General features: G+C 34.5%; 3 protein-coding genes and 1 long non-coding RNA gene across 4 annotated transcripts; 1 reads left to right on the top strand and 3 right to left on the bottom strand.

Annotated features, from left to right (window-relative positions):
- Positions 1-955: 955 nt before the first annotated feature.
- Positions 956-2,815, top strand: LOC104820643. The gene is made up of 3 exons (XR_772954.2): positions 956-1,100; positions 2,615-2,672; positions 2,770-2,815. It is a non-coding gene; the product is annotated as an uncharacterized LOC104820643 (long non-coding RNA).
- Positions 2,816-4,147: 1,332 nt separating this feature from the next.
- On the bottom strand, positions 4,148-4,918 carry LOC104820707 (agamous-like MADS-box protein AGL29). The gene is made up of 2 exons (XM_019203335.1): positions 4,247-4,918; positions 4,148-4,159 (listed from the first exon to the last, which is right to left on the bottom strand). The coding sequence occupies exons 1-2, from the start codon at positions 4,781-4,783 to the stop codon at positions 4,148-4,150; spliced, it is 549 nt and encodes a 182-aa protein (XP_019058880.1). The 5' UTR covers positions 4,784-4,918.
- An 838-nt stretch (positions 4,919-5,756) lies between these two features.
- LOC104820706 (agamous-like MADS-box protein AGL29) lies at positions 5,757-6,559 on the bottom strand. The gene has a single exon (XM_010551265.1). The coding sequence runs from the start codon at positions 6,372-6,374 to the stop codon at positions 5,757-5,759; it is 618 nt and encodes a 205-aa protein (XP_010549567.1). The 5' UTR covers positions 6,375-6,559.
- Positions 6,560-8,720: 2,161 nt separating this feature from the next.
- On the bottom strand, positions 8,721-9,311 carry LOC104820705 (agamous-like MADS-box protein AGL62). Its single transcript, XM_010551264.1, has one exon. The coding sequence runs from the start codon at positions 9,309-9,311 to the stop codon at positions 8,721-8,723; it is 591 nt and encodes a 196-aa protein (XP_010549566.1).
- Between the last annotated feature and the right edge of the window lie 1,950 nt (positions 9,312-11,261).

Here is an 11,261-nt window from a genome sequence, read left to right as displayed (position 1 = left end):
GGGGAGCGGGTCCGGGAGCCAAATATATAATTTTTAAAAATAAAATTTTAATACTAAAAATATTTAAAACTAATTTTCATATTTAAAAAATATTTAAAATGTAATAAAAATATATAATTTGTATATAAAAATATTTTAAAATATATAAAAATATTAAAATTAAAATAATATATATAATTTTTTTGGCCCGCGAGTCAGTCTGGCTCGTGACGAACTGACTCGCCACGAGTCTGGCTCATGATGGGCTGACTCGTTTGGTCGGGTTTTTTTTGTCTCAAATATTTTGAACACAACTCGAAAAAAATATGGACCGACTCATGAGCCAGCCCACGATCCCCGATCCGTTTTATACCCCTATATATATATATACATATACGTACTTATATTTACATACCCATACATATGTATACATTCATACATTTATATATATATATATACACATTACATAGAAATATATATACACACGTGTATATATTTACATATGTGTACATACATATATATAGTTTTTTTTAAAAAAATTTTTAATTTTTAATATCAAACTATGTCAATGCCACGCGGCATCTTAGTTGTCGAAAAAATCGATTAGTTTGATTTGATTTGGAATCGATTTATAAATTTAATATTTTTGGACTAGTCACTACATTATTTTGAAAGTTTGCAAGTTCAGATTTTTTTTTATTATTATTTTAGCAAGTCTAATATTTTTTTGGAAAATTATTCTTTTAATTAATAAAAACGAATAATTAAATCGATCCGTATTTGTAGTTTAAAATATAAAAGTCAAATGATTATAATTTATTTAGAATCGAAAAATCTCAAATCGAAGTATAAACCTAGTGAAAAGCAAGCAAAAGAAAAGAATATTTTTAAAAATATTAAATTTATCAATAAAATCGAATCCAAATCAAAATGGAACCGATAATTGAAACAAATTCAAAATATAACGATTTCAAATATAATTGAACCGAACCGAACAGTGAAATAGGAAATGGATTCCGGGAAAATAGCGAGAAAATCTCCTGCAGAGGCCGAGAAGAAGAGGAAGGTAAAGAATGGCGAAGAAAGCTTCCACTTCATCAAAATTCTTCCGCCTCCAATCGGTATGACTTTTTGCTAATCTCTCGTCGCCTTCTTCGCGTTCATATGAGCTAGGTTTTCCTCTGGTTTTGCTTCCATGTATCTAAGTTTCTCGCTCTAGGATTTCTGGTTCTGCTTGTGATTAGGTAGGAAATTGTGCCGGATTGAAATCGGCTGCGTTAGATTTTTGCTCTGTGCTGTTCATCGAGCGAGAGAATTCGCAATAATTATTGTTTTTCCTTTGAAGATTGAAATGGTGAAAAGTGATTTTGATGAGGATTTGCCCTCTTTCGCTTGCCACTTTTGATAAGAAATAGAAAGGCGAAGCTAAATTTCGTTGTCATGCTGATGAATTTTGGCGATTCATTGTTGAAACTGTGTTTTGAGCCTTTTTAGCAGGAAATCAAACAATAAACTCAGGAGGTCCTTAAGATCCAGTCATTGAGAAAACCGAAAATATGTGAGAAGAAGAAATCCAATAGAGCTTTCTTCTACCTCTTGTAGGTATCTTCTGCGTATAGGATTGTATTTGGTTTGTTTCTTGATATGGATGATTTTATAAGGGCCAATATTGCATCTGCTATTCCCTTTTACGTATAAAATGTGTCTCTCCGCTGGTTTAGCGAATTTGGTACCGCTCATTAGCATGAGTTTAGATGCATTAGCTTTCTGAATAATTACGTATTCTCGTTATTTTATACATGCAAAGAGCATTTTCATAGGAATATAAGCATGGGTTTGATTGTTCGTGAGTTTTTTTAACCTTCACTGTCAATTTGAGTGAGTATGTACCCTGCTTCGCTGATTTTTCTGCTCAATGAGATTTGTCAAAAGCTGATGCATCCATGGAATTGTAATGAAACCAGTTAAAAGTAATTCTCTTTATGTGTTGCATGAGTCATGCTACTTCAGAAAAGTCACAAAAACCGAGTGCCTGCCTATTTCGAAACCCTATTGATAAGGTTTTAGTAACAGAAAACCCAGATTGTATTCCTCAACAAGTGAAATACAACGTTTGAGAGCTATTCGAGAGGCTCCACTCTCCCATTCCCCACACTTTTCTCAAAACATTCGATAAAAACCCCAATCCCTCCCATACGTAGCTAAGTAAGAGCCTCTCTCAACAACAGAATGCTGAGGTGGCAGCAACAACTTTTAACCTGCGAGTATGTACATGAAAAAGTAAGAAACAGAATACTCATGATGGAATCTGCAACAACCAGTCGATCCTCTGCTTCTCTTCCCTCCCTGCTCCAGTGCTCCTCTACTCTCGAAAGGGTCTATCACCTATTCACCTCCATTGTGCAATTCAATTTTGTATTTCATTCATCTAGTGATTTTATGTTTTATGTCGAAGTTGTGAGCTATATACCCTGATTTGTTTATACACCGGGTGTTGTTGTGACAGGTGCACTGTAGTCTTCGTTATTGCTCACAAAATGTATTATTTCACTTCCAGATTTGACTTTTGATACTGCCCAGAGCAAAATGATCTTCGCATTTCATTTTTCATTTTGCTTCACCGTGTTGTTTACAGGGAGGAATTTCGTAAGGAATATCAAGAGAAGATTCTAGATGTCAAGTCGATGCACGAGGTTGTAGATGATTACCATGTATTATTTCAAAGTAATATTTGTTTCTTATATTCTCTTCTTTTTTCCTCATTGAATTTTCGTTTGTCGTTCCATCTAGATTGGGAAGGCATGTGGAGGGAAATGGAAAACAATGACCTATGAGGTAAAATTTGCATCTGCTCCAACTTTGCATGCCAATATCCATCTCATATTAGAGTTTGGTTGACAATACCTGCTCCAGCATCTTCCAAATTTAATCCGATAGCTCACTAGCTATGTGTGCATATGCGAAAATTTGGAATGCGAATATTATGATGATGAATTATGGTAAGATTTTCAATGAAATGATCCAAGTCATCAATATTATCGTTGTGTTGTGTAGATTCGCATTTGCTCTTCAGTCAATCTTCCCGTGTTTGTAGTTCGCGCATGGTGGCCATCTTCACTTCTTACTGCTTTAGGGTGTTAGTTTCAATGACTACAAACATCTTGAATTTATCTTCTTTCTTTTTCTCTTGAAAAACTTGGGATTAAGGCGATGTTGATGTTGATGTTGATGTTGATGTTGATTTTTCCCTTGAAAGGGTTTTTGTTGGTGATTTACATTCTATAGAACGATTTTTTTATGATTTCTGGTTAAGCAACTTGATTGAAATTTCTAACATCCGGTTGTTTGTTTTCTGCTGATAGTAGGAAAAAGTGAAGTAATAGCCACTGAGAAGAGGTTAGAGCTTGACCGAGGTATGGTAGAATGAGCCAAGAAAAAGGTATGCCAGATCATGGATTTTCTTTCAATTTGGTTTATTATTTTCTTCAATATTTCGACCGATGTTGTTGGTGAGAATGTATGGATGTGTTTCTCTTGATATTTGTTTTCTTTGTCCGGAACCTAGCGAGGAGTCAAAATCTGACCCAGAAATTTCTACTTCATGGTGCTATTATGCTCCTGTACAATAACATTGTTCTATGATCGGTTTATACTCAGCTGATAAAGGTGTATACCGGTCGCATTTTGAATTTTGTCTTTCTCATTTAGGTCTTCTGTCTCTAATTCATTTTTTCTGTCAATCTCTTTATTGAAGTTTTCAGCGATAGATTTCCATGTCTTTTTTACTGTTATCAAACAAATTCAAAGACTTAGGTCATTCTTTGCGTTGATCTCTCATATGATTATTCCAGATGGGTTTCTGCCATGAAGCACCGGAGAATGCTCACAGGTAAATTGCGATTTGATCTGGACACAGACTTAGGAACTTCTTTTCTTGAAGGGATATCATGGAATATGACCGGAGAATGCTCATAGGTAAATTGTGATTTGATCAACTTAAGTTCATTCGATATTCAGTATTGTAAAAAAAAACCCTAGGTTATTGCCAATTTCAAGTAACTTGCTTGATTTAACATTGGATATTGTCAAAACACAACTTTATTCATAAACCGGGAGGAAGATGTTTTTGCATAAATCGAGAGGTTGACACTAAAATCATTCAATTTGGCTATGGAAAGCCCTAGTTATCATCAACATCATCATCATCATCATCATCATCATCGTCGTCATCATCATCATCATCAGCTTCTTCTTCTTCTTCTTTTGCAGCCTTGCCGGAGCCATTATCGGTGGAGAGAAGCATTAGAGAAGTCGAAGCCTGCATTTGAGTAGCTTGACCTTTGATCTTAGCATGCATTGTTTCCAGGGCGGCTTTGTATTCAATGAGCTCGTCAAGGCTAAGGCTTTCCATTGGCTTAAGGAACCTCTCATCTCCAGCCGATTCAAGCTGCTCCTGAAGCGTCTCTCCTCGTTTCTTCTCGGCTTCGAGCTCTTTGGTAAGGACATTGAGATTTTCGTTCATCTCTTCCTGTTGAGCCTCCCTTTGTTGCGCTCTGACTTCATCGCCATCTCCATCCGTCTCTTCACAGTCATTCATGAATCGCTCTGTGATGGCCTCGACGCTAGGGTTTCCATAGGAAAAGGGCTTACCTCCTGGTGAGAAAACAACGATACCCACCTCGGCATTGCAGAGTGTTGCCAGCTCGCTCGCCTTCTTGAACAAACCCGTCCTCCTCTTCGAGAAGGTAACCTGCCTTGTGTTTGTGTCCTGCACTTGCTCCATCTCAATCTTTCTCCGACCCATTTCCTTTCCCTTCCTGAATTGTCAACAAAATTCGAATATATGTGGGGGCATGAGATTGAATCTGGGGAAAGAAATATGAAAAGGGATGCAATTTGATTATTTGTATTCTTCCTATATTTTCATGCCTTCTGTGGGAAACAGTTCGTTGAACCTTCTCTTTTCGGAAACCGTCTTTTCGGTTTCAGTTAGAGCAAGTGAAGAGAAAGCGCGCGAAAGAAAAAACGCGCGCGCCTTTTTTGCGCGCGCGGAAAAATGGGATCGGGAAAGAGATCTTCAAGGCTCAAAAAAAAATGTAAGTACTTACCAACCCTTACGAATTTTTAATTATTCGTATGGTAAATGCAGGGATTTTGATGATTGATTCAAGAACAGCTTCAAAAATTTGAAGGATGATCTTTTTGATGAGGTATGTGTTAATTTATAATGGAGTCTGGTCCTTTATTTTTAGAAAGATAGAATTTCTTTGGACTTAGAAAATCATATATCATTTATGATACAAAATCTGAATTTGCCACTTTAGAGAATTAGTTTTGGTTGTTTTTGTATTCAAATCTATGGGTATTTATTACTTTCCTTTTCTTGATTTGGTATACTGGTTCGTGGTATTTGGATGGTAGATTGATGAAGGGTTTTCAACATTTTGGATTCAGTATTGGCAGAGTTGCCAAAAATACATTCTTTTTGGATTCTAATTTTTTCATCCTTATATTTTCATATACATACACTCATACATATATATATATGTATATGCATGATTTGGATAGCATACATCACAAAATATGTAAATATCATTATTATTATTATTGAATATTACTTCTTGTTGTTCAAACAAATACATGGTCACTCGGTTCTTACTAGTTTTCATAACCCATTTTTTGTTTATTATTATTACTACAATCGGATTTTCCCGACCAAGTTACGATTACGTAAATTTAAAAAAAAAGACAATTTATTTTATTTTATTTTTGAGGACTTATATTATATGCCCATTACCAAATCCTTGAACATTCATATTTGATGAAGAAGAAGATGGAAAACCTTCTCTTATCCTCTGCTCCATTATGTTACGCAGATTCTCGTACAGATCCTCGAACTTGTACAAGAGCTGCCCCAAGATTTCATCGTTCGGAATCTCGGCTGGCTCGATTCTCCACCACTCCTTCGTCTCCACCACCGGAGCCGGCGTCGGTAACGTTTTCATCCGCTCTTTCTCGGCGTCCAACTCGTCAACAAGACTGGTATATTGTTTGCTCAATTCATTTAGCCGTATCTTCTTGTGGGCGTCGAGTATTGTACGCTGAAATGGCGACGAATCGTCATCTTTTCGTGACCCGTCTCCTCCTCCTCCTCCTCCTCCTCCTTCCCCGAAGCGTTCTACCACCGCCTCGAAAGACGGGCTGCCGAATGTGAAAGGGTTTCCAGCAGCCGAGAACACCAAAAACGCGATATCCGCCCCGCAAAGGGTCGAGAGCTCGATGATCTTTTTGTAGATACCCGATTTCCGCTTCGAGAACGTGATCATCCGGTCGTTCTTCTTCACGATCTTCTTTATATCGATCTTTTGCCTTCCTTTTGTTTTCTTCATCGTCATTGTTAAGAGGAAATGTGTGTGTTATTTGTCTCTTTAGAGCTTGAGTTTATAGGTTGTGTGAAGAGTTGGCTTATAAGGGTGTGGTAATGGCAAATATGCGATTTATTATAATTATGCTAATGTATAATCTGTTTATGATATTTTATGGAATGAACAACGAATGTATTACGTTTGATTCATCTGTTAAATGTAAATGTAAAATATTTTTTTATAGGATGAACAACGAATATGTTACATTTGGTCTATAATATGTTTATGTAATTGTAAAATTTTTTTTATATAGAATGCACAACGTATATTTTACATTTGGTTCGGATTTTTTTTTGGTCGAAAAGAGAACGTAATTATGTGTTCCTCATCAAATGAGATAAAACAAAAAAATTTAAAATTAAAAAACGTATTTGCAAATTGTAATCTCATTATAGAATATATGCTAATCTATTAACCCGGGTTCATTGTATTAGCCAAGTAAAACTTAGTTATATTTTTTGCAAGTTATAACCTTTTTATAGAATGGACATCGATTATATTATATTTAGTTGAATAATTTAATAAAACTTGTTCATTTTTTTCATTTTCAATATTTCTTTATTTGTAGGTGTCGCCATGTTTATACCCAAATAGCCATAACTTATAAAATAAACAAAACAGGTGAGATTTGTTTTTAGAATTACAATATCTCATTTGGAAAGTTAGATCAGTTTGAACTAAGACATATATTACCGTTTTATAATAGTCTTTTGCATATAGTATATATATATATATATATATTTTTTTTTTTATAACGGATGACCCTTAACTGCTATACACTTCGGGAACGCTGAATAGGTAAACCTCTGGCCCGAAAAATTAAAAATTATTTGTTTTTTTTAAATAAAAAAGACAAAAAAAAAACAGGCTGTAGAGAAGTTGTCCTAAAAATAGTGGCATTTCCATGTCGTTTTGCTAAGGAGACAATGTCGTTTTTTTATTTAAAAATCTAAAATGTTAAATAACAAGTAATCGAAACTAAATAAATAAAACACTATGGTCTTGGACAAGTTTTTGTCGTATTCATTCCGAATCTAACTTTCCTAGAGACGACCTATTTTAATTTTTTTTTTTATAATTTGGAATGCTATTATACTCACTCACGTATCAATGACATGAGAGTTTTATATATATATATATATATATATATATTATTTTCGACAATCTATTTAAACATATTTTAAATTAAATTTATTTATTTAAATATATTAAAAATTGATCATTCCACAGAAAATAAATTATACGTACGAATAATATACGCAAAAGTTCATGATGAGATGAATACTTGTTTTCGATTCTCCGAAGTTTTTCTAAAGCGATTACTTCGAGTAATTTATAAGGTGTATATTATGTTTGCAAATGAATCATATAATGTAGTAAGTTTTTATTTTTGTTTCCATCAAAGATAGGAAAAAAACTTAATTATTAATCCAAGGAAAAAAAACAAATATTAAAGGGAAAATTTTATAAAAACACCTAAACTTTACAAAATGTAAAAAAATATCAATTTTTAATTTGAAAAAAAAAATTAAACCAAATATTGAAATGTGCCCAAAAAAAATATCTCATCTATGAAAAATTGAAAATTTATAATGTCGTTAAAATATGAATATAAAATTACTTGGAAATATAGACCGTTAAATTGCGTTAATATATAAAATTTATATATGAAACAATTTTAAATAATTTGAATAAAATTATCAATCATATCATATAGTTATGATATAGTTAAAAACTGCGTTTTCAAGATGTTTTTTTTAGATATTTTAATATTTGGTATATTTATTTATGTATTGATAAAGGATTTAGGGGCGTGAAGCAAACGCGCTAGGGATGGGCGTGAGCCATCAATTATCGAATATTATAAAGGATTGGGCCTCTCATCTTTTTTTGGGCTCCAGGTTCTAACAAGCAATATCCAATCATCCCTCCCAAGTTTCGTTCCGACTGCTTTCATTGATTTCCGGTTCGGATTGGTTTAATCCGGTTTACCAATAAAACCAGAATATCAATTTCCACGGAACAAAGTCTATTAGAAACAAAAGATCTTTGATATTTAAGAATGATATGTTTTAATTTTTCTTTAATGATACTAAGATTTATAATAATAACACATTTTGATCCTCTTTCAACATAATAAACAAAATTAGAATTTAGAATTTAAATAAAAAAATAAGAAGATTTAGAATTTAAATAAAAAATCTACTTTAGACAAAACAATTAAATTAGCAAATCTTAAGGATCTAGTATGTATTGGTACATTAAATAATTAGTTACCAATTTCCAATGATAATATGATAATAGTTCCTAGAATTTTTATCTTCCATGTAAATGAGAAGAAGAACACGTTCTTGATCTTTGTTCCAAGAGACCGGACAGATTCTCATACAATTCCTCAAACTTCATTATCAATCTCACCAGAACTTCTTCATCCTTAATCTCTGTCGGTTCAGTTCTCCACCACTCTTCTTCCACTGTCTCCATCTTCCTCCCCCGGTTCATCAATGGCGTTAACGCCTTCATTCTCTCTTTCTCGGCATCCAAATTGTCGATAAGATCGCAATATCGTCTGCTCAATTCGTCAAGCCTCGTGTTTTTTGGGGCATGGATTAGAGAAATGTCTAATGGTAGTGATGCGTTATTGTTGTTTTGCCGAGTTTGTAGGCGGTTTTCATTACCGAAGAAGCGTTTTGATACGGATTCGAAAGAAGGGCTTCCGAACGTGAAAGGGTTTCCAGCGGCCGAGAAGACGAGAAACGCAATCTCGGCCCCGCAAAGGGTAGAGAGTTCGTTGATCTTTTTGTAGATACCCGATCTCCGTTTCGAAAATGTTGTCATCCTATCATTTTCTCTTGTGATCTTCTTTATCTCTATCTTTTGCCTTCCCTTTGTTTTCTTCTTCATCATTCTTGATTTGAAAAAAAAAAGAAGGAAGATAGATTGTTAAATAGAATAATAATTTGAAATATTTTGTCCTTTGTTTATTTGGTTGAATATATTTTTCTTGGATTGATTTATATATATATAGGGTAAAACCCCTAAAAAACCTCTAACTTGCAAAAATATATACAAATAAACCTTCAACTTGAAAAAAATGTGATTAAATTCCCGAACTTGTAACTTGTCACTGAATAAAACCTCGAACTTGCAAATTATTTCTCTAATAAACATTTGACCGGTTTGACCACAATTTCAGGTGATCAGAAATTCACGTATTAACAGATTGTTGATGTCACCTTATACACGTTATCAATTTTAATTTAAAAAATGACATCAGCAATCCGTCAATACGTAGATTTCCGATCGTTAGAAATTGTGGTCAAAGGTTTATTAGAACAATAATTTGCAAGTTTGAGGTTTTATTCAGTAACAAGTTACAAGTTCGGGGATTTAATCATATTTTTTCAAGTTGAAAGTTTATTTGTATATATTTTTGCAAAGTTGAAAGTTTTTTAGGGGTTTTACCCTATATATATAGGGATTACAATTGTTTTTAAGTAATCATGTATTTCATTAGAATTAATTTAATACAATTTTACAAATATATATACATTTACAACTTGCTACAGTTTTAAAGAATGAACAACGAGTATACTTCAAAAGGCTCATTCTTTTCCTATCCAAGAGTAATATAATTCAAATTCAATATTCATTACCTTTATTGTAAAACATAAATATAAGTTTGCAAATTGTTAAGAAATTCATGACAATTAATGTCTTGTACACACACATATATGTGTGTGGAACTTGTAGAATGAAAAAATGAGAATATTATATTATATTTGGTTCATATTTTCTTTTATTATTGAAGCATATGTTAGTTGTCCATGCAAATTAAGCATATATATTGTCACAATGGCGATCAGTGAATGGGAAAAGTCTGTGTATTGCTCTTGGCCGAAGCCTGTATATGTACATGACGATATAGCCGAAAAACCCTAGAGGAATAAGGAAAGCAATCTAAACAAACTTAGCTAACAAATATATCAACTCTATCAGATGAGATACGCAAATATCTACAGGATATTCTTGTCCAATACCCCCCCTCAAGTTGGTGAGTGAAAGTTTCGCACACCCAACTTGCCAAGAAACCAAGCAAATTCCTTCTTCCCGAGAGCTTTAGTGAAGATGTCGGCCAATTGCTCTCGCGTTGAAACGTGTTGTGTCACAATGTGCCCGTTGTCGAGATGGTGACGGAGAAAATGACAATCTACCTCAATATGCTTGGTCCGTTCGTGGTACACGTCGTTGGAGGCAATGTGAATCGCGGCTTGGCTGTCACACAGTAGTAACATCGGGTCAGAATGTTCAACGCCAAGACTCGATAAGAGACTTTTGATCCACAACAATTCTATGTTATCTTAGACCGTATAGTCCCATACCTATACAGCCCTCGGATCTCTCTCATTCCGGTGTGTTCGATTCATCCCTATACCCCCTACCAGAAGCTCGTCAGGAGCCGTCCCTTGTCCGTGCCTCTGCACCGGCAATCACTCTCTGCCCTCCTACGGTACTCTGGGTTGTCATAGGCCCACCAGCTTCCGCCTGTATCGTCCTCGAACCACACCGTACTGGGAGAGTACCGGCTCTGATACCATCTATAACGACCCGAGGCCGCTACAAATTGTCGAAACTGCCCTCACACAGCAACCCGAGACATTTCAACGTGTTTTGTCCTCACTCGCATGCATATCGAGGTGCTTCCCAGTAGGTCACCCATCCTGAGATTGCTCCAGAGCTAGCACACTTAACTTTGGAGTTTTCTCGGGATAGTTAACCAAAAAGGTAGGTGCACCTTATTGCTATGAGTAGCTCAACTAATTCTTTTATGTTATCTTAGACCGTATAGTCCCATAC

Source organism: Tarenaya hassleriana, unplaced genomic scaffold (assembly GCF_000463585.1).
Source record: "Tarenaya hassleriana unplaced genomic scaffold, ASM46358v1 Cleome31, whole genome shotgun sequence".
Classification (NCBI taxonomy): Eukaryota; Viridiplantae; Streptophyta; class Magnoliopsida; order Brassicales; family Cleomaceae; genus Tarenaya; species Tarenaya hassleriana.
The sequence above is the reverse complement of the archived record's forward strand: the minus strand, read 5'-3'. Positions and strand labels throughout refer to the sequence as shown.

Coding starts and splice junctions, on each gene's coding strand:
- LOC104820706 (XM_010551265.1), bottom strand. CDS start 6,374: ATGACGATGAAGAAAACAAAAGGAAGGCAAAAGATCGATATAAAGAAG.
- LOC104820707 (XM_019203335.1), bottom strand. CDS start 4,783: ATGGGTCGGAGAAAGATTGAGATGGAGCAAGTGCAGGACACAAACACA.
- LOC104820705 (XM_010551264.1), bottom strand. CDS start 9,311: ATGATGAAGAAGAAAACAAAGGGAAGGCAAAAGATAGAGATAAAGAAG.